Here is a 27,431-nt window from a genome sequence, read left to right as displayed (position 1 = left end):
GGCGAGTCTTGAGACAAATGACCAAAGGGAAGAAAATGTGCTCTTTTGATGAGATGAACCTGATTGCCTGATCAGCTACAACTCTACTTCTCAGATCTCAGATCTTTGCACTGCTATGTACTTCTTCGGTAATATCTATTGCGATTATTTGTGTTTGTCTTATCTCCCTCCTAGATGGTGCCCTCCCCAGTGGCAAGGACTGGGTTGTGTCCTAACTTCTGTCTTCTTCGGCACCAGGATCAGTGTTTATTTAAAAAATTGGGTTGTCAAACTTAGTCAAAAAGATTTTAAAGCACTGTTGGGAGCATAATATCTTTCAGTAGAAAAAAAATCATTTTAAAAGGACTGCAACTAAATTGATGGATCATTTTGAATGGTGATCAGTTAACTTAGGTTTTAGAATGTTTAAAAACAGTCATTCATGCAGAAAAAAGGTCAAAGTTCAATAATAACATTCGGATAGTATTACATACTTTTTCAAAGTACTTCCATATCTATTATTTCATTTCCTCCTCGAAGCAGCCTGTGAGCAAGGTCAACCATATAATTATCTCCATTTTAATAATGGGGGAAATTGGCACAGGAAATTAGGTGACTTGCCCAAGGTCACACAGTCAGTACAAGTCTATCAAGACTAGACTGTTGTCAGATCAAAGTTCAAGTCATCTCATCATGCTACCTCTTTTATTTTTTTGGAGTAAATCAGATAAAGAATTTTCCACTTTGTCTCCCCACAGGTGCCAAGAGCAAAAGCCCTATGCAATTACAGAGGGCAGAACCCAAGTGACCTGAGGTTCAACAAGGGAGATATCATCCTCCTTCGAAGACAGCTTGATGAGAACTGGTACCAGGGAGAGATTAACGGCATCAGTGGGATCTTCCCCACCACTTCAGTGGAGGTCATTAAGCAACTTCCACAACCTCCCCCTCTCTGTCGGGCTCTTTACAATTTTGACTTGAGAGATAAGGACAAAAGTGAGAACCAAGACTGTCTGACTTTCCTTAAGGTAAGGTGATGGGATGGAAATAGAACAATCTATTGAGGTTATTAGTATAACTAGAGACTGAAGGTTTGTATGGTTATTTTAATAAGGAGTTTTGTTTTTTCCTTAAAATGCTTCATTGACTGGTAGAATAGTCATTCAGACAAGGCTGAGACTGGTGGCCTTGGTAGAAGGGCAGGGGGATGCTGGTAAATGTTCAAATAACCCACTTTGTGATAAAAATATATGCTCACACTTACATTTAATCTGCATCATTGACATTTTCTCTATCACTTTCTGAAGTCTGGGTAGTCAACAAAATGATAAAGCAAGCACTGATTTTAGTTTGCTGATCTTTGAGATGTAAATAAATACTCACACTGAAAATTTTACAGTGGGCTAACACTGGACAGATTTGGTTCTAGCTGGTTCCAGTATATCCCTGGAGGAACTAATGACTCACACTAGATATTCTGTGCGGAACACCCAAAGAGTCTCTAGCCATGTCTAAAATGTAACCAACTCAAGGCATCACCATTCACCTAGAGGCACTTATTGAAATCTAGTTCCTAGAAGGAAATACTAGGCTCTATGAACTATACAACTACATAAAACTAGCCTTTTATTTCCAAATATGTTAAGAAAGAGCATCACCTTGCTCTATTAAAAGAAATTTTTGTTTGGGCCCCACCCTGGTCAATGAGGCAATCTCAGGAAAAGAAAAAGGAAAATATTTTATTTAGCACATGAAGGCTGGCTAAAACAGGTTCAATTCAAACTATGGGTGCTACTTTTTATAGATGGGAATAAATAGCTTCCATATAAGGGGACAAAGGCATGTAGATTGATACACAAACCAAGGTAAGCTAGATGTGGTCAGAGAGGAGATGGAAAAATTAAACATTGACATCTTGGGTGTCAGTGAATGGGTGAATTTGATTCAGGTGACAATTACATATACTTCTATGGGCAAGAATCTTGGAAAAAAGTGGCATAGCACTCATAATCAATAAAAGAGTAAGAAAAAGCAATACTGGGGTATAATGTCAAAAATGACAATGATAGTGATTCAAATCCAAGAAAAACAGTTCAACATCACAGTAATACAAGTCTGTGTTCCAATCACTGATGCTGAAAAGGCTGATCAGTTCTATGAAGACCTACAACATCTGTAGAAATAATATCAAGAAAAGATATCCCATTCATCATAGGGGACTGGAATGCTAAAGTAGGAAATCAAAAGATAATTGGAATCACAGGAAAGTTTGGTCTTAGAGTACAAAATGAAGAGACTAGTAGAATTGTGCCAAGATAATTTGTTGGTTGCTGCAAACACTTTTTTACAATAACCCAAAAGGTGATTCTATATGTGGATGCCACCAGATGGACAATATTGAAATTATAGTGATTATATACTTTGCCACCAAAGGTGGGGAAGCATTATATATTCAGTTAAAATTAGACCTGGAGCTCACTGTGGCTTAGATAATGAGCTTCATATTGCAAAGTTTAGACTTAAATTGAAAAAAGTAAGGAAAACTGTCAGACCATAACAACATACCTTATGAATATGAAGTGGAAATGACAAACAGATTTAAGAAATTGGATTTGATATATAAAGTACCTGAAGAATTATAGAGAGAGGTTCACAATACTATACAGGAGGTAGCAACAAAAAAAAATTCCAAAGAAGAACAAGAACAAGAAAGCAAATGGCTATCTGATAAGATAAAAATAGCTGAGAGAAGAAGGAAAATGAAAAGTGAAGAAGAAAAAGAAAGATATACCCAACTGAATGTACAATTCCAAAGAATGCCAAGGAGAGATAAGGTGTTTGTAAATGAGCAATGCAAAGAAAGAGAAGAAAACAATGGAATGGGAAAGACAAGATATCTCTTTGAGAAAATTGCAGATATCAGGAGAATGTTTCATGAAAACATAGACATGATAAAGGACAAAAATGATAGGGTTTAACAGAAGCAGAAGAGATTAAAAGAGGTCATAAGAATATACAAAAGAACTATACAAGAAAGAACTTAGCATCACCAATAACCACAATAGTGTGGTTACTGATTTAGAGCCAGAATGCAGAATGAAGAATGAAGTCAAGTGGACCTTAGGAAGCATAGCTAACAATAAGCCTAGTGGAAGTGACAAAATTCCAGCTGAGCTATTTAAAATCCTAAAGATGCTTTTAAGTGCTGCACTTGGTATGCCAGCGAATTTAGAAAACTCAACAGTGATCAGTGGACTGGAAAGGATCAGTTTATGTTCTAATCCTAAAGAAGAGCAATGCCAAAGAATGTCTTACCAAACACTTGTGTTCATCTCACATGCTAGTAAATTTATAATTTAGATTCTGCAAGCTAGATTTCAACAGTTTGTGAACCAAGAACTACCAGAAGAGCAGACTGGTTTTCAAACAAGCAGAAGAACTAGAGACCGAATTGCCAACATTTTCTGGATTGTGGCGAAAGCAAGGGAGTTCCAGAAAAACATCTACCTTCCTAGGGCCAACCTCCCTGGATTTCCTGGGGTGGCAGAAATTCAAGAGATCTGATATAGGGAGGGAGTTGAAGATAATATGGATTTCCATTACATCATGAATTCAGAGCTACTGGTTATGTGAAAAATCCCATGGGCACCAAATATCATCAGTCTAATTCCAGTTGCCTTTCTATGATTTGCCTTTTAAATCCCCTCCAGGCCTAGGATGAATTAGGCAACCTCTAACTAGACCAGGAAAACTATCATTTGCCCCATAGCTCCAAAGCTATAACCAAGCCTTGTCATTATCTTTCCTTATAGGAAATATCCAAGGAAAGATGCTTTGCTAGGAGTTTGCTCTACTAAGGGAAGGCCCAGGGGGAGGGAAGCCAATGCCTGGCAGTGTAGGTGCCTTCACTAGGAAAATGAAAATGAAATAAAATAAATCATATTTTGTTCTCCTAGTTGGCAAGCTATACCTATTCATCTGTTGTCAATAACTTTATTTAGGAGAGGATGAAAATGAGGCATACCAGAAAACAGTCCATTCATAAATGCTGAGAGGACAATTGGTATAGACCAGTGATTCCCAAAGTGGGTGCCACCACCCCCTGGTGGGTGCTGCAGCAATCCAGAGGGGCAGTGATGGCCACAGGTGCATTTGGGGGCGGTGATAGTATGTGACAGGGGGCACTAAGTAATATTTTTCCTGGAAATGGGGCGGTAGGCCAAAAAATTTTGGGAACCACTGGTCTAGACTGAGCAAAGAAAAAATAAGCCACCATACAGTCCAGAAAGCAAAATGAAAAACTTCTCGCTGCCTTCAGGAGCTTTTCAAGATTTCTATGTGGAGCGATATTACATATTAACTGCTAAATCTATACATGATCATTTGAAGTAGGGGAAGATGAGTGTCATTAGTGAAGGGTATCAGGAAAGGCTTCCTGAAGGATGTGGCTCAGAAACTAAGCCTGAAAGGAATGTAGGGATTCTGAGATGAAGAAGTGAGGAAACATGTTCCTGAAATGGAAGAAGAGCCAGGGAAAAACTTGTACAAAAGGCATTGAGGTAGGGAGCAGCTAGGTGACTGGGTGGATTGAAAGCCAGGACTAAAGACAGGAGGTCCTAGGTGAGCATGGGCAAGTCACTTAAGCCCCTACTGCTCTTCTGCCTTGGAACCAATACACAGTATTGATTCTAAAACAGATGGCAAGCACATTGAGAGAAAGAACTATGGGAATAGAAATGCAGAAGAAGAATTTAGGACATCACTTATCACGGGTGTGTGTGTGTGTGTGTGTGTGTGTGTGTGTGTGTTTGGGATTTAGGCTTTAAAAGATCACTCTATTGAAAAAATGAATAATATGGAAATAGGTATCAAGTGATAACATTTGTACAACCCAGCAGAATTGCTTGTCAGCTCTGGGAGGGGGGAAAGAAGACGGGAGGAAAAGAAAATGAATTATATAAACATGGAAAAATATTTTAAAATAAAAATAAATTTAAAAATAATAAAATAGATGGTAAGGGTATAAAAAAATACACTGATAGGACATTAGATGCTGAGTTAGGGGAATTGCAGAAAGGCACACTTGACTAGAATGTAAAATGTCTGAAGGGAAAGAGTGTACAATAAACCTGAAAACATAATGTTGCTTGGACACAAATAGTGAGAAGCTTTCAGTGTCAAGTTTGTATTTTATTCTAGGAATGGTGGAAAGCCACTAAAAGTTTTTCAAGAGTAAAGGAAATGACTTAATCAGACTTGTGCTTTAAGAAAATTGTTAGCAGATTTGTATAGAAAATGGATTGAGATGGGGCAGCTAGATAGCACAGTGAGTGGTTAGAGGGTTAGGCCTAGAGATAGGTGGTCCTGGGTTTGAATCTGGTCTCATATACTTCCTAACTGTGTGACCTTGGGCAAGTCACTTAACCTAGGCCTTACTGCTCTTTGATCTTGGAACCTATACTTAGTATTGATTTTAAGATAGAAGATAAGGGAAGGAAGGAAGGAAGGAAGGAAGGAAGGAAGGAAGGAAAGAAAACAGAGTAGGAAAGAGAGCTGAAACAGATGGAAGTAAATAAGCATTTATTAAGTGTCTACTATGTGCCAGGCACTTTGCCAAGCACTTTATAAATATTGTTTTCTTGATGCTCACAAAAAAATCTGAGAGATGAGTATTATTATTTTCTTCATTTTAAAGTTAAGGAAACTGCGGCAGAAAGGTTAATTAATCAATAACCTGTATTTAAGCATCCTGTATATGTTAGGCTGTATGTCAAGTTTTGGAGAATACAAGTAGAAATAAAATCATAGACATTTCCTGCTTTCAAGAAGTTTACCATCTATTGGGGGATGGAAACAATGCACAAAAAGAAGCTGAAAGGGGGGGAAGAGGGGAAAGGTGTCCAGTATAGGGGCATGAAGGAGAAGTCCAAAACCAGTGTAGCAGGTGGGAAAAATGGAAAAGACTTCTGAGTCCCCTCCTTAAATAGATGCCATGGAGCCCACAGCTCTATCCTCCAGTCAAAGGGTCCAGTCAGAGGGCAGAGGGTATTTTGAGAAAGGAGAACTGAGATAGATTCGGTCTTGCAGGATAGTGAGATTTCCCAATGATGAGGTTAAGTAACTTGACCAGAGTTGCACAGCTGGTAAGTGACTAAGATGGAATTTAAAATCTGGGCTTTTTGACTCCAGGCCCAGCTACTAATCACTGGGCCACCTAACCGCCTCCCAAATAAGGCTGTTCTAATAATTTAGGCAAGAGGTGGTAAGAGCCTGTATGAGAGGGCAGTGGCCATGGGAGTAATGATGGATGTGATAGATGTTGTGGGGGAAAATCTACTAGTTTTGGCAATTGATTAGAGTAGAAAGGAGAGGGAAGACAGTAGGAATACTCAAGACTGTGAAGCTGAGTGACTGGAAATGGGATTCTACCCACAACAGAAACCAAACCCTTTGAAGGATGTGTGCATTTAGTGAGGGAAGATAGCAAGGACCGTTTTGGTCAGGTTGAATTTGAGCTGCCTACAGGACCGCCAAGTTGGACTGTCCAATAAGCATTTGATGTTGTGGCCTGACTGAGGTTTAGGAGAGAACAGGTCTGGGTACATAAATCTGGGAGGTTATTTGCATTGGGATGGCAATTGGGACCATGAGAGGAGAGGAGATAACTGAAACAAAGTATAGAGAAAAGAAGGAGATTCTGGACAAAGCTTTGGGGGATACCAATAGTTAGGGAGGTGGGAAATAGATGAGGATTTATTTTAAAGCTAAGGAAACTGAGGCAGAAAGGTTAATTAATCAGTAACCATGTATTAATCATCCTCTATATGTTAGGCTATATGTCAGGCTTTGGAGAATACAGGTAGATAAAAAATCAGAAGCTTACCATCTAATGGGGGATGGAAACAATGCACAAAAAGAAGCAGAAAGGGGAGAAAGAGGAGGAAGGTGTCATCAGACAGATGACAGGGAGAGCCTGAATAGAATAGTATCATGAGAACCCAGGGATGATGAGGAAGTGGTGAACAGTGTCACAAGCCACAAAGAGAGCAAAGATGAGGATTGAGAGCCAGCCACTGAAAATAAACAATTAAGAGGTCGTTGTTAATCTTGTAGAAAGCAGTTTCAGTTGAGCAGTGAGATCAGAAGGCAGATTGAAAGAATGAATGGATGAGAGGAGAGGAAGTGGAGCCAGGAGTGTAAATGGTTTTTTTTTTTTCCAAGTTTTCATTTGTGAAATGAGAAAGATGTGTAGAATAATAGCTTGAGGATAGGTTCCACTGGACGCTTTAAAAGGATGGGAACTAGTGGGACCTATGTGAGGGCCCAGGGGAAGACAACACTGTTTAGAGAGAGCTTAAAGATTTCAGGACAGGATACTGATTTTGAAACTTTGAAATTCAGTTGAATTTCCTTTTGCTGGGCTGAGCCATGAACTCTCATCCTCTCAAAGGCATTACTCCAGCATCAATCTATATTCAGTCCCTTTAAAAACAGGGTTCTTGGGGCAGCTAGGCAGCACAGTGGATAAAGTACCAGGCCTAGAGTCAGGAGGACTTGGGTTCAAATCTAGCTGTATGACCCTGGCCAAGTCACAATCCCAACTGCCTAGTTGTTGCCACTCTTCTGTCTTAGAATTGGTACTGCTAGAATGTAAGGGTTAAAAAATGGGGGCAGTTGGGTGACTCAGTGGATTGAGAGCCAGATCCAGAGATGAGAGGTCCTGGGTTCAAATCTGGCCTCCGACACTTCCTGGCTGTGTGACCCTGGGCAAGTCCCTTTGCCCCCATTGCCTAACCCTTACCACTCTTCTGCCTTAGAACTAATACACAATATTGATTCTAAGACAGAAGGTAAGGGTTTAAAAAACAAACAAAAAAAGGCTTTTCTGTCTCCACCATTAATGTGGGCGCCTCCACCATAAGTTCCTTCTTCCAGTGCTCACTCTCTTATGTATTTGGAGCCATGTGGGTTTTTTTTTCTTGCCTTTGTTTTCCTTTGTTAAATGACTAACACATTGCCTAAACTTTCAAAGAAAGTTCCATTTACTCTTACATTAGTGCTGTCAGCTCTGCTGTATCTCCCAAGAGAAATCAGAGCCAATACAAGTTAAGCCTAAAATAAAACATGTCATATGTAAATAGACATTGAAATCCATATTCTAATCACTCTTATTTATATAACACTTTATAGCTATAAAGCATTTCACTTGATACATCTCTCATTTGATACTACCAGTCCTTGGAAAAGGATAGAGCACATATTATCCCTATTTTAGAGAAGAGAAAACTGAGACTCAGAAAAGTGAAATGACTTACCTAAGGTCTCACAGCTAGTAAGGAGCAGAACCAGGACTTAAACCTGTCTCCACTCTATCAGGTTGCCTCTCTATTATATAAATGAGCCTGCTTTAGCCCATCGTCACATGCAAGTCAAGACATCACTCATCATGATATCACTGGTCTTCTTCCAAAGCGAAGAACAACATAAGTAATTCACCAAAAAGTTTGTCTGTAAGTAGGATTAATTACCCCCTCCGATTTGCACGCAGCCAGTGGCATCTCTCCCAAACCTCCATCATCTCTGCTCCATAAATCTGTTAACAACTGCACATCATTCACACTTAGTACACACTTACCCACCCTCGCACCGGGATATCAGCTCCCGAAAGCAAGGAGTTTCTCATTTTTGAATCTACAGAATCTTGTTGACATGTAATAGATATTTAGGATTGAACTGAATTAAAAACATACAGTACCCACTGAAACCCAGAGAACATCCACACTTTTACGTACACTGAAGTACACACAGAATTATTCCACACAGTTAGAAACCTGCTCCCCTTCCTGATTGTATACACTCTGAAAAATTAGGTTACTAGATAGGATGAAGAATTGTTTGGATGAGTGAGTGAGAGAGAGAGAGATGAGTGCATATTAGAGAGCTAAGGAGAGGGACTGGGTTAAGAAATAGAAAGGCAGGGGCAACTGGGTGGCTCATTGGATTGAGAGAGAAAGGAGGTCCTGGGTTCAAATCTGGTCTCAGATACTTCCCAGCTATGTAATCCTGGACAAAGAGATGTAACCCCCATTGCCCAGCCCTTACCCCTCTTCTGCCTTGGAACCAATACACTGTACCGATTCTACAACAGAAGGTAAGGGTTAAAAAAAAAAGTAGAAAGGAAATGAGCGAAAGGAACACAAAATACTTATAAAAATTGAGACATAGGTAGAAAACTCTTCAAGAAAAAATAGTGTTTCCCCAGGGCTCATCCTCACCTCTATGATTTGTGCCAGATGTGTTACCCAGGGAACCTTGGAAAGTCATGTTGCAGACTTGATTGGAGAATAGGGCTGTTGGGCCATCCCAGCAAGATCTCTATGTTATAATAAAGAGCTGGAGCACACAGCTAGGTTCATGGGGGAATAATCCATCAAGTGTGAGATTTTAGCATCAAGATCTGCATTCAAATCATGCCTTAGACACTAGCTAGTTATATGACTCTGGGCAAGTCACTTAGCCTCTGTGTACTCCTGTCTCTTCATCTGTAAAATAAGGGGATTAAATTATTATTATTATTATTATATAGTAATAATTAGATAAAGTCTCTAAGATCTCTACTGGTTCCAAATCTATGCTTTAGATAAATGGAAAACAGACCAGTTGACCCCATTCCACCTCTCTGCAATAACATGAACATTAAAAAGGTCAATCTTTAACAAGTCTTTTGGACTCTTTTAAATATATTTACTGCATGAAACCAAGGAGTATTTTAAAATGTTTTTCCAAGTGGGATTGTCATTAAAAGTATTTTTGGGGGGACAGATTTCTACCAGTTTACAAGTAGCAGCCATTGAGCTCAAAACTGGAATATTTCCCTATAGGAATTTAACTTTTATAATGCTCATTCCCTCAAATGTTCATATTCATTCAGAGAATTCAAAATGTGAGTTATTTCCCTTAGGTTTTGTGCCTTTTTTTCCTCCTTTGGCAAATGTCTTTGAGTTGATCAAAGTAGACTAAACAAGAATCTTGGCTCCACTTGAATTTAGTGACTCAGAAAAGGTAGTTTGGTAATTTTATTCCCACATCAATAGGAATGAGTTTTCCTCCTCATAGCTCTAAGATCTGATAACTTCCTTGTACTTTCTGTTTGGAAATTCTGGCTTACTTGAGTTTCCTGGCATTGCAATGCCAATTTCCTGGTTTCTCTAAAGATGTCTAAAATGGGCTGTGCTAGGCTTTAAATTCACAACTAGATTTTTTCCTAAAGTCTTTCTCCAGTATACTTTATTCTGGCCCTCTTCAGAGGCAAGAACTGTTTTATCCCTTTTATCCCTCAGCCTCACCCAGTATTAGTTGGGTGACTGTAGGCAATTTACTTAACATCTTTGTGTCTCAGCTTCCTCATCTGTCAAATGAAGAAGATGGTCTCTGAGGTTCCCCAGAGTTCCAAATCTATGATCCTGTGATCTTATGATTTACTAGAACCTATTATGATCTTCACATCATAGATTTAGAGCTAGAAGGAATCTTAAGTGTGATCTAGTCCAACCCCTCCACTTGACAAGTGAGGAAGCCGGGGCACAGAAGACTGAATAACTTGTCCAGAGTCACAGAGCTAGTGATTTGAACCTGAGTCTTCCAGACTGTAAGTACAAAGCTGTCTCCACTATACCAGGATATCCCTTAAATGCTCATTTGGTTGAATGAAAGAAAGAATGAATGAATTCATCCTGGGTTCTCAAAAATTATTCTAGGAAATTACTAGTTCTGACAAGATCTAACTTGGAAAAAATTAAATGCAAGTCTCGTATTTGGCCTTTGTTTCTCTCTTATTCTCATATTAGTACAGAAATATTGGATGCGGTCAGTTGACTGTGGACCGGTCTGAGTAAGTTTAGAGAGGCTAGCCATTAGGTGAAGAAAACATTTGTGATCACAAACAACTCATGAATACTTTACTAAGGTATAGAAAAATCATAATCTGCAGGAGATGCCGAAATACCCTACTCATTGATGAAATCAGTGAAATCACAGATTTTTTTCTAAGTTACAAAAGTACAGAAAACTTGACTTGGGAACCAGATCAAGCTACTTACATGTAACAGACCAGGAAAAGTCTCTCCACACAAAGTTTTCAGAACTGTAGGAGAACTGATACTCAACTCCTCTCCAAAAAAATATAAACAGCTTACCCAACAACGCACACAATAGCTCCACTAACAAGATTACTCCATCTCTCAGATACAGGTATTTTCTCTGGCTGCCCCCTAGACAACCTGGAATGTTTTCCCTCCCCATATGTGCCTACTGGTCTCCTTGGCTTCCTTTAATTAGCAGCTAAAATCCCATCTTTTATAGGAAGCCTTTCCCAACCCCACTTAATCCTAGGGCCTTCTTGCTTTTAATTATTTCCTATTTGTCTTTTTTTTATAGCTTGTTGGTACATATTTATTTGCTTGTTATCTGCTCTATTAGGTTGTGAGCTCCTTGAGAACCAAGGCTGTTTTTGTCTTTTTGGGGGGATAGGGAGATATCCTCAGTACTTGGCACATAGTAGAAACTTAATAAATATTTATTGATTGACTATAAATGCTTAGGTGCCCTTGCTACCACATGATGTCCAGCCTAGAAAATATCCATATTTCAAAATATCTTCATATTCTCTCTGTCTCTGTCTCTCTCTCTCTCCATATACATATGTTCTATTTCTACCACAAGGGCATACAGAAAAGAAATCCAAGTTTGTCTTTGGATCTTTCCTACCTCCCTTATCAGCACCCCTTTTTTTCTTCTTGATAAAAATAAATCTATAATGATGGGATGACAGCAAGTGGGACTGATATTTGGGAGCAGAAAAAACTTGCTTAATTAGTCTTAAATCGTGCCATGTAAAAAGTCATTTATTTCACCTACAAAAAAGAGAGAAAGACAAAGACAGAGACAGAGACAGAGAGACAGACAGAGAGAGACAAAGAGAAAGAAGGAAAAGAAAAGGAAAGAGAATTTCTTTGGTGCTTACCATGAATCAGGCACTGTTCTAAACACTAGGGATATAAATATAATCAAACAAGACAGTTCCTTGCCTTCAAAGAGCTAACATTGTAATGGGAGAAGAGGACACATAAAGGAAAACTTGGGGATGATACAGGGGGGCGTGTGGTATATGTAGTAGCATTCTATAGAGATGACTGGGCATTGTGATCTGGTTCCTGTCAAGATAAGGTGAAGATGCCTCTCAGAGCCCAACATCCCAGGGTTGGAATTCAGGGTTCAAGGGGGTGAAGAGGGAATGAAGTCAATGGCCAGAGTACAGGCAAAATGGTTTTCTATATGCACCACGTAATGTTGTTGGAGTCCAAAGACCTCAGCAACTCAAGTTGAAGAGGTTTGAGTCCCATTTGCTTGATTTTCCAAGTATGGAACCACAGGCAAGCTTCAGTTTTCTTGTCTTGCATTATCCACCTCACAGAACTGTAGTGGGGAAAGTGCTTTCTTCGCATACCTTAAAGCACTATACCAATATGTGCTATTATTGTAATTGTTGCATAGTTTTTGGCAAGCAGCATAGCCTAGTGAACAGAACAGATCCAGGTATATTACACACACACACACACACACACACACACACACACACACACACACACACCCCTATATGCATAATGGAGGCATAGAATATTTTGCCTGTCCGATTTAAGAGATAGAGAGCATTATGGTATGTAAAATGGATAATTTTGACATCAAATTTCAAAGGTTTTGCACAAACAAAACCAATGCAACCAAGTTTAAAAGGAAAGCAGGAAACTAAGAATTTTAACAGAAAAATCTTTATTCTTTTTCTCCAGCCACCTAGATATAATATGACTTTCACTCATTAATATCTTTATGAATAACCTTTCTAGGATAATGGTAGCCTAGCCTCTCTAGGCTTCCATCTCCTTAGCCCAATAAATGGAGATTGGGATGGATAGTCTCCATATTTCTTTCTACCTCTAACATTATATAAATATAGATAGATAGATAGATAGATAGATAGATAGATAGATAGATAGCAAGATAGATATAAATATGTATATATATTCTTAAGGCCCCTTTCCAGTTCTGGAATTCTATGTTTATTTCTCCAGTAGAAAATATGCTATATTTCATGTAGAACGTGTATATGCTCATATATAAAATAATAATACTGTGGGGGGGATGAAACTAGAAGGGGAACAATGAAAATGGAGATGAGATAAAGTAGATGTTAGTGAAACATTTAAGCTCTCATATTTCAATACCATGTGAGAGAAAGAAAAGTTAATGGGAGTGGGGACAACTGAAAAAAATTAGGAACTAGAGTAGTCAGCAGTGATTAGCAGAGCCAAATTTTGCACAGAAGTCAAAGGACTAATGGCTAAAAGATTCAGACTTGTTGATTATGAGAAAATTCACTGAGCTCTGAGCAAGCAGTTTCTTTGGAGGGATGGGAGTAAAAATTCTCCTGCAAGAGGTTGCAGAGAGACTGGTAAGTGGATTTGTAAACACCTTTTAAACAAAATTTCAAGAAAATGAAGAAGGATCAGGAATAGCAGCTGAGTGGAGCAGAAGAGTCAAGGAATTTTTTTTCTTTGTTTTTGTTTTGAATGAGAAAGACCTAGATCCTTTTATAGATATAGTACAAGGAAAGGATCCAGTGATGGTGAAGAAACTGCTGTTTAGATTGATTGATTTTTTTTCATTGTTTTTAAGTCTTACAAGGCCCTGTGGTGTTCTGTGTCATGATGCAGTCAGCAAAATATCATCTGTCAAAAGGAATATGGGAAGAACCTCTCTATCTAGTTGGAATTCCTCTTTTTAAAAAAAACAATTAAATAAAATCTTACCTTCTCTCTTAGAATGAATACTGTGTATTGGTTCCAAAGCAGAAGAGTGGTGTAAGGGCTAGGCAATGGGGGTTAAGTGATTTGTCCAGGGTCACACAGCTAGGAAGTATCTTTTTTTTTTTTTTTTAATTTTTTTTTAAACCCTCGTACTTTGGTGTATTATCTCATAGGTGGATGATTGGTAAGGGCGGGCAATGGGGGTCAAGTGACTTGCCCAGGGTCACACAGCTGGGAAGTGGCTGAGGCCGGGTTTGAACCTAGGACCTCCTGTCTCTAGGCCTGACTCTCACTCCACTGAGCTACCCAGCTGCCCCTAGGAAGTATCTTGAGACCACATTTGAACCCAGGACCTCCTATGTCTAGGTCTGGAGCTCAATCCACTGAGCCACCCAGCTTTGCCCTTGGAATTCTTTCATTTGCAATCTTTGTAGTGATAAACACTATGAATGAGCCCATCTCCCTGTTTTGCACTTTGCTTGCTATTTATAACAAAATAATTGTTTTAACAAGTTTATCTTAGTGGTTGCATCCATCAAAGGATTTCGTATGATCTTGACAAGTACAAGGGGAAAACTTATAGAATTGGGCTTTGCTCTCTCAAATTGAGTACTTTTTTGGTACTGGACAAAAATTAAGACCTTATATTCTGTGTAGCTCTCAGTCATTTGTGTGGCTATGAAGATATGGTCTGCAGGGGGAAATCATTTACACACACAAAAATCATCTAACTGTTTTCTTTGGATATTTTTATAAAGATTTTATAGTGATAGAAAGCAAACATCTAGGTCAATAGTTATTTGTCTTTGTTGAGTAATGATAGCTTTTGCATCTATGAACTTTTTGATTTTTTTGTAATCTCCAATAAAGAATATTTTGAAAATAAATCCCTGAGATCCTTTTAAATTGTTGCCTCTGGCTCAGCTTTCTTCTATTTCCTATTTGGTCAGGTCTAGCCACTCTTCCTGAGTTAATTTTCTTTTGTTCCATTTCTGCTTCCATTCCTCAAGTCTTTCTGGAATTTCTGCCAACCCCTAAGCAAAATACATAACAGTTCTGGCTCATTTTCTTAGGACTTTTCAAGAGAACTTACTCACCCCAAATTGTGTGGATGGGTGTGGGGAGGGGGTGGGCAGGGTATAATGCATCTGTTCAAAAGTTGGGTGTTTGTTGAATGAACAACCAGATATTGTGTGGGTGTCCATGTGAAGGGCATGAAATCCCTTGTATCTAACAGCTGGAATCAAAGAGAGCCTACATGAAGTAATCTGTCACTCATCCAGGAGAGGAGATAATGCTGAGGATGAAACTTTCTGTCTTTCAGGATGATGTTATCACCGTGATTAGCAGAGTTGATGAGAATTGGGCGGAAGGCAAATTAGGAGATAAAGTCGGCATCTTCCCCATCTTGTTTGTAGAGGTAAGTGTTAGAGAAGCCAGATCCAGGTTAAGCCAAAGGAGCTGCTAAAAAATCATCGTGGGTCCCCATGCTAACCCTCTCCAAGAGCAGAGATGCCAGAATGAAATCTCTATCTGAATTTTGGCCCATTTTAAATCGGGAGCTTTTGGTAGTGAAAATAGATCATTCATTCATCAGCTGGTGCCCATTAAAGTGAACTATGGAGGGACAGCTGGGTAGCTTAGTGGATTGAGGACAGGCGGTCCTAGGTTTAAATCTAGCCTCAGACACTTCCTACCTGTGTGACCCTGGGCAAGTCACTTGACCCCCATTGCCCACCCTAACCACTCTTCTGCCTTGGAGCCAATACGCAGTATTGACTCCAAGATGGAAGGTAAGGGTTTAAAAAAACAAAACAAAACAGTGAACTATGGAGCAGTGAGGTGGGTCTTGGATGGAGAGTCAGGAGGATCTGGGTTCAAAGCTGATCTCAGATACTTCCTAGCTGGGAAAATCACGTAACCCAAATTGTTTAGCCTTTACCCTTCTGTCTTGGAGTTGTTACTAAGACAGAAAGTAAAGGTTTAAAAAACAAAATAAACAATATGCTATGTTCAAAATGGAGGCAGCATGCTATAATGGATAGAGAGTCCGCCTTGAGGTCAAGAAGCTCTGGGTTCAAAACATGCCTCTGACACTTTCAGTAGGACCCAGGGTGCTAATTCTCTAAGCTTGAGAGTTTCAGGAAAGAGACTGACCTGCAGTAGTAGAGGGAGTGTCCTTTCCTGGAAATTCTCCTTACAAATGAAATCACACATCCAGTTCCCCATCTTTGGGCACAAAGCAGCAGGCCACTGATGGAAACACAGAGACTATTAAGATGTTGTCTCTGTGTTCAACAGTCTTTTTTTTAATTATTTTTTTTAATTTTAAAATATTTTTCCATGTTTCCATGATTCATTTTCTTTCCGTCCTCCCTTTCCTCCCTCCTCCCAGAGCCAATAAGCAAATTCCACTGGGTTGTTATGTTCAGCAGTCTTGCAAGCTAGTCAATACCAGGATAATTTTCTATTGTGCTATTATTATATGACCCATTTCATTCCTGAATCAAAATGCAGAAACAGTTAGGTGGCATAGTTGACAGAGCACCAGGGCCTGGAGTCAGGAAACCTGAGTTCGAATCTGGATACAATCTCAGACACTTATTAGTTGTGTGACCCTGGGCAAGTGGCTCTAATCTCTTCAGCCTCACTTTCCTCATCCGAAAAATAGGATAATAAGACCTAGTCTTCTGTGTTGTTATGATCTTTAAAAACTTAAATCACTATATAAATGTTAACTATTATTAGTAGTAATAATAAATGGTAATAAAATATATAAATANCCAATAAGCAAATTCCACTGGGTTGTTATGTTCAGCAGTCTTGCAAGCTAGTCAATACCAGGATAATTTTCTATTGTGCTATTATTATATGACCCATTTCATTCCTGAATCAAAATGCAGAAACAGTTAGGTGGCATAGTTGACAGCACCAGGGCCTGGAGTCAGGAAACCTGAGTTCGAATCTGGATACAATCTCAGACACTTATTAGTTGTGTGACCCTGGGCAAGTGGCTCTAATCTCTTCAGCCTCACTTTCCTCATCCGAAAAATAGGATAATAAGACCTAGTCTTCTGTGTTGTTATGATCTTTAAAAACTTAAATCACTATATAAATGTTAACTATTATTAGTAGTAATAATAAATGGTAATAAATATATAAATATTTATATGTAAATATAAAATAATAGGTAATTAGAAGTAATAATAAAATAACAAAATCAGTAATAATAAAAAAGTAGTAATAATAAAAATAGCAATAATAAAAATAGTAATTATAAAAATAATTTTTAAAAGTAGTAATAATAAAAATACCAGTCATTTTAATGATAAATTACAAAAATAACTATTAGGTTATGTAGTATTTAAATTAATGTGCAATACTTCCGGTATTATTTTTACAAAGTTTATTATTTGACAAAATAGAACCACATTACTAAGTTTTTCTACTTGCTCAAAAATCCCTGCTCCACCAAAGCTGTGACAGGAAAAAAAGAGAGAGAAAGACTTCCACCCAATTTATATCCTGTCTCTGTCTACGTCAGCACGTAATGACAGGAAGTGAGTAGGGTTCTGGGAATCATAGTTTTGCTGGGGATCCTAGTTTTCAGGGTAACCAATTCTAATTACACAGTTAGAGGATATGATCCTTTGCCCTCAAATTTTCACTACTTCACTACCATAAAGGTAAAATAAAGAAGATTAAGGATGCTGAAGAGGAGATTGAGCCTGAAATGTGGAAATATGTATATATATATATATATATATATAAGTACTTACCACTATATCAAAGCAGCTAAGGGGAACAGTAGGTAAAGGGCTCAATCTAGAGTCAGGAGTTCAAATCTAGCCTCCGACACTTAACACCCTTGTGATCTTAGGCAAGTCATTTAACCCTTTTTGCCTTAATTACCTCATCTATAAAATGAGAAGGAAATGGCAAACCACTCCAGTATCTTTGCCAAGAAAACCCCACTAGGGATGTCCATCAATTGAGAATGGTTGAACAAATTGCGGTACATATTAGTGATTGAATACTATTGTACTATAAGAAATGATAAGCCAGATGATTTCAGAAAAAGCTGGGAAGATCTGCAAGAACTGATGCAGAGCAGAATAAACAGAACTAGGAGAACATTGTACACAGTAACAACAATATTGTAAGATTATCTGTGAATACTTGGCCATTCTCAGCAATGAGATGATCTGGGACAATCCTGAAAGACTAAGGACAGGGAATGCTCTCCACCTTCAGAGAAAGAACTGTTGAAGTTGGACAGATACAGATCAAAGCATACTGTCTTTTACATCAGTGTATTTATGGTTTTATCTCGGGGTTTGGGTTTTGTATGAGGGTGCTTTTACAACAAAGACCAATATGGAATCAGGTGTTAGATGATAATAAAAAGAAATTTTTTTTTAAAAAGAAAACCCAACTAGGGGTCACAAAGAGTTGGACATGAGTGGAAATGATTAAACAATAGCTGTGTAAAAAGCTAAAAGGTTTTTCTGGAAAGACTAGAATGATCAGAGTGAGAACAGATTATTCTAGAAGATTCTTTCCCTAACATTGAAGGCCTTCTGTGATCTGATCCCCATCTTGACTGTCTTTGCTTAATTTCTCACTACTCCCCAACATGAAACCCTTGTTCCAATGAGACCACTCACCCTGCCCCTACCCATCAACATACATATTCACATATACCTATTGCCACCCTCTGTGCCTATATTTATAATGCTTCCTTTTGTGAAATGGCTTCTCCCTCTCTCTCCCACCTATGCAAGTCCTACTCATCCTTCAAAGTCCTACCCATCTCCATGTAGTTTTCTCTAACAACTCTAACCTCCAATGATTTGTTCCTTCTCTGAATAATCACTCCACCTCCCATCTAATCTCACTATTTTGCACTAAATTGTGTATTGTCTGGGATTCTCTGATTTTTTCAGGTGTTCAAATCTTGTCTCCTCAAAGAAATTTTAAGGTTTATGAGGGCAAGGACTCTGTCATATTTTTTCCTATTGTTCCTAGCATAGTCCTAGGTACACCACATGTGCTGAATTACTATTTATTGATAGCTAGTTTATTGGGCTTATTTATAGGGAAAGGGGTCACTTTCCACTTACTCACTTTAGAATTTGAAGGATGACTTGGAATAATAGAGAATCAGAGCTGCAGGTGACTTAAGAGGTCACATCTACTCCAGACCAAAACAACAAAACAACAGTCCCCTTTGCAACATCTCCAAGGAGTGATCTGATCCTTCAGACTCAGCTTGAAAAACTTTCAGTGATAGGGAACTCAAGATACAGCAGGCTGTGGCAGTTCACTTTTCTTTTGGATAACTCAAATTGTTAAGATTTCCCCTTGTATTAAACAAAAATCCACCTTTCTGACATTTTCCCCAGTATTCCTAGTTTATCCTCTAAAACCAAACAGTTGTTTTTCAGTCATTTCAGTCATGTCTGACTCTTTGTGATCCCATTTGGGATTTTTTTGGCAAAGGTCAAGAGTGATGGAGAACCACGAGTGGTCCACCATTTCCTTTTCCAGGTCATTTTAGAGATGAGGCAAGCAAGACAAACAGGGCTAAATGATTTGCCCAGGATCATACAACTAGTAAGTATCTAAGGCCAGATTTGATCTTGTGAAGATGAATCTTCCTGATTCCAGGCCCTATCTATTCTCTCTCTACTGTGCCACCTGTCTGCCAAGGCTACCAAGCAAACTAGAAACCAAGCCAAAGAAGTCTTGTTCCTCCTCCACATTCCTTCAAGTACCTAGAATAGCTATCATGTCTTTCTGGAGTCTTGTTTTCTTTAGGCTCAACATCCTCAGTTACTCCAATTAATCATCAGATAGCCTGGTTTCTTGCCCATAGCCTTTGCTTCATTTATCACTGGGTTCTCTGAACTGCTTTTCTTCTCATTAACCTCTTCCTCCTTTAACCTCTCCTGTATAGCAAACGGCAAACACTTACTGAGTACTTATTGATTGATTAACTGATCAATTCATTGTCTTGCCCCACTAGAATAAAAGCTCCTTGAGGATAAGGGCTATATTGCTTATTTATATATTATATCTCCAAGCTTGGCGTGTGGTAAGCAGTTAATAAATGATTATTTTTGTCTAGTATTCCTTTCTTTCATAATTCTCATAGCTTGTCTAAAGCAACATTTTAGACGTAGTTTGTTTTTGGTTAACCAATGCTGACTCATCACTGTTTCCCTTTCCAAATGCTTACAATCTATCCCTTGAATAATAACTTTTATTTACTTTATATAATGACTTTCCCCGTGCCCCTAAATGAAGAATATCACAGAGCTAATCATCAGTCTTTGAAATCTTGTCATCGGAAAGGTTTACATTTTGTAATCATTTTTATATCCTCCTTCTCTCCTCCAAAATCAGTAATTAGAAGAACACTCAAGGAAATTATCAAACTAGTTATATCTTTATTTGTTCTTATAATTAGCATAAAGACCTGTGTATTACTGAGTGGTTGCTATGTTCTGAGATTCCTATTTTTAAAAATACTTGAAATCTAAACAGAGCACCTTAAAGTAGTTCTTACCTTTGACTCCTGCCATTACTTACTTACGGCTAAAACTTGCTGAAAATTCTTCAGAAAATTTTAAATTACACATATAATCAAAAGCAATTTGAAGGAAACTGATTTCTTATGAAGAATCTTTTGGCAAAAGCTGGAGTTTTTTAATGCATTATTTTATTTCTTGGATTTTATCTGAATGGAAACAGAGAAAAGAAAAATCCAGAGCTTAAGTATTACCTTTTTTTAGGACATCATCTCCAATAGATTCAGTTATAATGTTAGTTGGGGACAATTCTAATTTTTGTCTTTGCACCCCAGCACATAATAAGCAACTAATAAATTCTTGTTGAACTTAATTTAATCATTTAATATATTACTCTTGCTGAGCTCAATGAACCTACAGGAATTTTTTTTTTTTAGACAAGTTGCTAAATACCTAAGAACTCTAAGAACTCATGCCTGGTGTGATTATTCCCTTTGGATGACAAAATAGACAAAGTCCAGATTTTTGTGCTACTTTGTCCCTTTGGGGAGTAATAATAGGCCTCTACTAGAAATAGAACTTTTAATTCCTTGAAAGGAATTGATTTCTCCAGTTGTAGTCTTACTTCAGATATCAGTGAACTGGATTAATTCAATTCAAGTATGATGAAATGGCTCAATGGTGTCCAGAACTGGTTTAGGAGACTCAACCATCCCCTCGGAGAACTGAGAATCTAACTTAGGAGGCAAGACTTATAAACAGGAAATGTTAAAATAACCATCCAACACACTATATGACTGTGACCAAACAATTGGCATAAATAGTAAACGGTATAGTCTTTCACAGAAAAGAAAAAACAACCAACGAGTTGAAGTAATTGAAGAAGGTTTTATAAAGTTGGTTTCTTACTTAAGTTGGATCTTGAAGAATGGGTAGGGTAGGGAGAAGCTGATAAAAGGCAACAGTTCTAGGTGGGGGAAAATAATAGGATTCAGGAAAAATGGATTTTAACCACTATCTAAAAAGAGGGACAAGTCAGCAAAATAATCTTTTTATTTTCTTGATCACATTTACCTGTTTCTGTGAAAAGGTTTGGTTATGTGGAAAACTTTTGAAAACAATTATACCATTGCCCTGAGGTCTACAGGGTTGCCAGTGTTGTCTACACTAGAGAAGAGGGAGAATTTTAGCAACAGTATGCCATTAAAAACTGCCCTAGAGGGGGCAGTTGGGTAGCTCAGTGGAGTGAGAGTCAGGCCTAGAGACAGGAGGTCCTAGGTTCAAACCCGGCCTCAGCCACTTCCCAGCTGTGTGACCCTGGGCAAGTCACTTGACCCCCATTGCCCACCCTTACCAATCTTCCACCTATGAGACAATACACGGAAGTACAAGGGTTTAAAAAAAAAAAAAAGAAAAGAAAAAAAAACTGCCCTAGAGTAGAGAAATGGGACTTGACTTAGCCTGCTATTTGAATGTTGTCCAATCCTAACTCCATCTCTTTGGTATTTAATATCATAGCTTCTTATATCTAGGGCTGGAAAGGATTGTGGAGGTCATCTAATCTAACCCCACCTTAAGCTACAGATGAGGAAACTGAATCTTTTAGAGGTAAAGAAACTTGCCCAAAATGGCAGAGTCAGGATTTGAAGTCAGGTCCCATGTCTCCACATTCAGGTCTCTAAATTTCGTATTATTTCTGCTGACCAAGGTACCTAGTTCAAGGATCAAATGCACAATTTTGCTATATTTCTCTAGATTGAGCTGAAGCATAGGTATAAACTGTTGGTAAAATAGTAGTGAATAAAATCCTGGGAATTTATTTTACTAGGTAGGGGGAACAACAGGACTCAACAAAATGGATTGTAACCATCACAAGCATTTAAAAATAGAGTAAAAGGAGCCAATTCAAAGAATTCCCAAAGATTATTTATCCTTGAATTCAAATAGCTTAACACTGACCTGGGAAAAGTGTTATAGAGACTAACCCAATAAGTCCTAAAGGGTGTGTGTGTGTGTGTGTGTGTGTGTGTGTACACAATATGTGTATTATGTATATACAATTTTCAATGGATCTTTTGCATTCCAGCCAAACCTCACTGCAAGACATCTGCTGGAAAAGGGCAAAAACCATCGATCCTCTCATATAAAGACCATGTCCCTAAGAACCTCTTCTCCTAGGAGCAAAGTGGCAGAATCACCAACCTTCCATCGGATCACAGAATCCAGGAGGAAGAACCCAAGACAATTTTCCATCATGACAGCCTTGAACACACTCAATAGAATGGTTCATTCACCCACAGGGCAACAGATGGTAGAAATCAGCTCCCCTGTGCTCATCAGCTCCAGTAATCCTGTGGCAGCACAGAATTTTGAGAAAGTAGAACTCCCACCCAACAGCCCTGTCCAGGTAAGAAGGTACATTTGCCTTTTGAACTAGAGGAAGACTTGGACCTTTAGGAAATGATTTGGGCAATGTCATATTTGTTTCTTATTTAATATAGTGGTTCCCAACTTGTTCAGGTATGAAGGCCATTTTTTAATGTTGAAAAACATCTGTAGACTATCTTTTTTAGTAACTGTAGTACTGGAATCCATTATTTGATCAAATGGATAATGAAAAAAAGTACCCTAAATTCAGTGATGATTTTCTTTTAATATTAATGTCTCTTTTGAACTTGAACAACAAAAAAGGTCATTTCCAAATACATAGTATATGAACCCTTGAATCTCCATTTCACACTTTTTCCTTTTTTTAAGTATAAAATAAATGCTACACTCTACATTCAAAACTATCTTCTTTGTCTGTTCTTCCTTCTGAATTTTCTTCTGTTCTCTTCTGTGGGTTTATTTTTAAAGTTTCAATAACCTTTTTTGTGTATTACTATTGATAATATTATTTCCTCTTGACCTGTTCCTCACAATTAACTAAAAGAAAGGAAGAAAAAAGATTCCCTTGTAATAAATAGGCAGTCAAGCAAAAAAAAAAATCTGTCTTTGTTTAAATTATACTCGAGTACCTGCTCATTTCTCTATCCATTCATACTCTGCAAGATTCCCTGAATTTGCCTCTTTCATCCTTTTTATACAGTGAAATAATATTCTATTACATTCATATGCCACAGTTTGTTCATCCATTTCCCAATAGTCTATGAGGCTGCCTAAAGCACTCCCATACAAAATAGTTCTTTTCTTTTCCTCTCTTTTAATCCCTGCTTCAGGCTCAAGAAGCTTACTTTGATTGTGACTGTTCCCTCCATGGTATTATCCTCCACCCCCAGAATCATTTGCTACCCAGCTGAGTTTGGTGAATTTCATTACCAAAATCTTTAGTGCATTCAACTTTTATTTGTCCATTGCAGATAATACTGAAGTTCAAATGAAGCATGTCCCTCCACCTTTTCCTACATGTTTGTATACTCTTCTCATGTATGAGAAATAACAAGCTCTGCTCCCTTCTTTCTCCTTTCTATATTAGTGTATTCCTTGTGTCCTTCCTTTCTTATTTAATTCCCTCAGTCCCAAACAAAGACACACAATTGTGAAAGATTTCTTGGTTTTTTTTCCTTCTGTTAGAATGTTAGCACATTATAAAGCTCTTTCTAGTTACTCAAATAAATTTACCTTTCTCAGCTCCTCTGGACTCTTTTTGTTTGTTTTCCAAAGTTCCTACTTTGTCTAGTCTTTTCATAAGAAATCCTTCAAAGTCTTCTATTCCATTAAAGAACCATTTTTTGCAGGATTATACTCAAATTTGCAGAGAAAGTTATAACTTTGTTATGAATATGTATCTTTTATCTTCTGAAATATTATATTCCATAATCTCTTCTCATTTATAGTAGAAACTGCTAGACCTGATGTGATCTTGACTCTGATCCTTTATAACTTGAGCTACTTCTTTCCAAATATTTGTTGTAGTTGGGTTTTTTTGATGAGAGAGTTCTAGATTTTGTTTATTGCATACCTGGGAAATTTTCACTTAGGATTTCTTGAAATATATAGTCCAGGCATTTTTAATCATGGTTTTCAGGAAGTTCAATGATTCTTAAATTTTATCTCCTTAATTTGTTTCCCAGGTCACTTTCCATATCAAATATCTTACTTTTTTATCTCTTAAAGTTGTTCTAGTAGTTCTTGGTTTCTCATGGAGTCATTGATATCTTTTTGTTCTATTTCTTTACTTGGATAAGGTTCACAACATTCTCTTCTAAATTATTTGCTTATCTTCCAGTTCTTTTTTTCTGGTGCTATTATTTCTTTTTGTTTGTTTGTTTCATTTCATGTACTCTTGTGGAAAATCCATTTTTTTTCTGCTTGCAGTTACTAAAGATACATTTATTCCTCCTTCAGGAATAGCTTTAGATTTGCAATAATTCTTTGATACTTACTGATGTTTTCTTTAGTTTATTTGTCTCTCTTTTAGTTAATTAGTTCCTTAATGAGAGTTAGGCTCTTACTTTTGCAACAGTTTTGAGTGGACTGGTCACTCTGGTTTGTTCTTGCCCTGTGTCACCTAGGTTCTTATGCTGACTCTCTCCCACAGTTTGCATCTAACAACCTTAGCCCCCAGATCCTTGGGGTTTGAAGTACTAAATTATCAAGTACCTTTCTTGCACTTCTGAACAAAGCACTCAAGACCTTGGGCCTGCAGTGTCCCAGTCTCATAACTGACAAACGGCATGCTAGTCACTTTTACACTACTCCCTTACACTTCCAAAAGCATCTTCCTGAGACTTTCTGACCACTTGGAGGCTTTTGCAGAGGAACCTTAGATTTTTGCTGTCTCTAGATACAGAGCTTTGCCTGTAACATGCCACACTGGTCATGCTGGGTGGCTCAGTGGATTGAGACCTTTTTAGTTGGGTCCCCTTTCCTATCACCCTCAGGCTTCTGACTGACCTCTTGTGTAGGTCTGAGGTGGAAGAAATCATCCACTATCGTTTCTTTTTGGATTTCTTGATCATTACTCCAACTAATGCAAACCCGAGTTTTGCTGGAACAGGTATGTGGAAACTAAGCATTCTGCCTCCCATTCATGTCTATTTTGCTTTTAAATCAATTTGTATGTTTTTAATCATAATAGCATCCACTTGTTTTTGAAAAACAGTAATAAATATGTATGAGGCATTATATATTTAGTCTACATAAGACAGAGACTAATACATGGATGAATTTTAAGGTCCCTTGCAACAGCTCTTAGTTTACAAAGGATTCATAATCTACAGATTGGGAACATTTGATTTAATATTTACATTTTGCTATTTTTAAAGCTCTTTAATTTGGGTGTGGATAATTCTCTCTACTGATACAGAAGATGACCAGAGCTTTTTTTTCCCCTTAGTTGACAGTTTTAAAAGTTGCTAAGGCCAGGAAGAATATCCACCTGGTGGTCAACTTTCTGGTGATGAGCATCCCTTATGAATTTAGCTAGGCTAATCTAACGATACACTTTAACAGACTTCTCAGCTTGGTTAGGTACCTTCCAGAGTTTGTGCTGTGTGTTGGCATAGCCTTCATTGAACCAAAGTTGTCTCCAAGCCACGATATCCCATCTGTCTAGAACCAGAAGAGACCTTAGAGATCATTGTGTTCAAATCACAAAAAAAAAAAAAAACAAGAGTTCACTCACAGCCTAGATTTACACAAATGAAACATTTACGTAGCTAAGTGGCATAGTGGATAGAACACAAGACTTAGAATTAGGAAAACCTGAACTCAGCTGCTATCTCAGATACTTAATCAATGTATGACACTAGAGTAATTACTTCATCTCTTTCGACTCAGTTTTTCATCTATAAAATGGGAATGATACTATTACCTACATCATAGGATTGTTGTGAGGACCAAATAAGGTAACATGTAAAGGATTTTGCAAAAAATTCTTAAAGCATTATATAAATGATAGTTAGGGGTCAGATAAGTGGCTCTTTAGATAGAGAGCCAGACCTAGAGCTGAGAGGTCCTGGGTTCAAATGTGACCTCAGATACTTCATAGTTGTGTGATGCTGGGCAAGTCACTTAACTCCAGTTGCCTAGCCCTTACTGTTCTTTGACCCTGGAACTTAGCATAAAGCCTTCATTAAGGAACTAATTAACTAAAAGAGAGACAAATAAATCAAAAAAAACATCAACAAATATCTATAATTATTGCAAATCTAGATATTCCTGAAGGAATAAATGTACTTATAGTAACTGCAAGTAGAGGTCAAAGGGGAAAAATGGATTTTCCACAAGAGTGCTAAATAAATAAATAAATTCTAGCTGATATTTCTATTAATTAGAATGAAATGCAAGGCTATGTAGAGTACTAGAATAATATAATGTAGTGTCATCTTTTAGGAAAAGGAGAGATGAACAGGGACTGAATTTTTCAGAGAAGGCTTCCTTCATTAAGAAGGCAGGGTTTATGGTAGCTCTTGAAGGCTTGATAGGATTTAGATAGAGAAAAACATATAATTGGTATTTTTTATCTTAGTTTTGCTTTTTGCATTTAGCATAGTGTGGATTTCACAGAGAAGGAAGAGCATGAACTAGAAAGAGGATGGAAGGGGAGAAACCACAATCCACTGGGCTAATCAATAAAAAAGTTCCAACAAAAGTGAGATCAAAGGGGAGGGTCTTGGATGAAGTAACATTTAATAGCTCTTATTTGTAGTATTTGATGCTTTCCTGCCACAAAAGGCATTTCTGGTGCAGGACCATGGAGGGAGCACTGGATCTGAAGACACAGGGCCTGTACTCAGTTCCCATTTCCAACACATGGGATCTTGGACAAGACCCTTCACTTTTCTGAGCCTCAGTTTCCTCATCTGTAAAAAGAGGAAATCCTAGACCAAATGACCCCAAAGGTCCTAGTCAATTCTAAATCTGTTATCCTGTAATCTTTAAAATGATGGGATCAGGGCAGCTGGGTGGCTCAGTGGATTGAGAGCCAGGCCTATAGATGGGCACTTCCTAGCTGTGTTAGCCTGGGATAATCACTTAACCCCTATTACCTATTACCTGGCCCTTGCCACTCTTCTGCCAGAGAGAGAGAGAGAGAGAGAGAGAGAGGGGGGGG

General features: G+C 38.0%; 1 protein-coding gene across 1 annotated transcript in view; it reads left to right on the top strand.

Moving 5' to 3' along the window:
* Positions 1-27,431, top strand: part of SH3RF2 (SH3 domain containing ring finger 2) — a 175,143-nt gene that overhangs the window by 69,138 nt on the left and 78,574 nt on the right. The window contains exons 2-4 of the mRNA XM_044664516.1: positions 738-1,007; positions 15,166-15,261; positions 22,461-22,781. Of these exons, the coding sequence (XP_044520451.1) occupies positions 738-1,007; positions 15,166-15,261; positions 22,461-22,781 (687 nt within the window). The remainder of the gene's footprint in view (positions 1-737; positions 1,008-15,165; positions 15,262-22,460; positions 22,782-27,431) is intronic.

This window comes from Gracilinanus agilis, chromosome 2 (assembly GCF_016433145.1).
Source record: "Gracilinanus agilis isolate LMUSP501 chromosome 2, AgileGrace, whole genome shotgun sequence".
NCBI lineage: Eukaryota > Metazoa > Chordata > Mammalia > Didelphimorphia > Didelphidae > Gracilinanus > Gracilinanus agilis.
The sequence above is the reverse complement of the archived record's forward strand: the minus strand, read 5'-3'. Positions and strand labels throughout refer to the sequence as shown.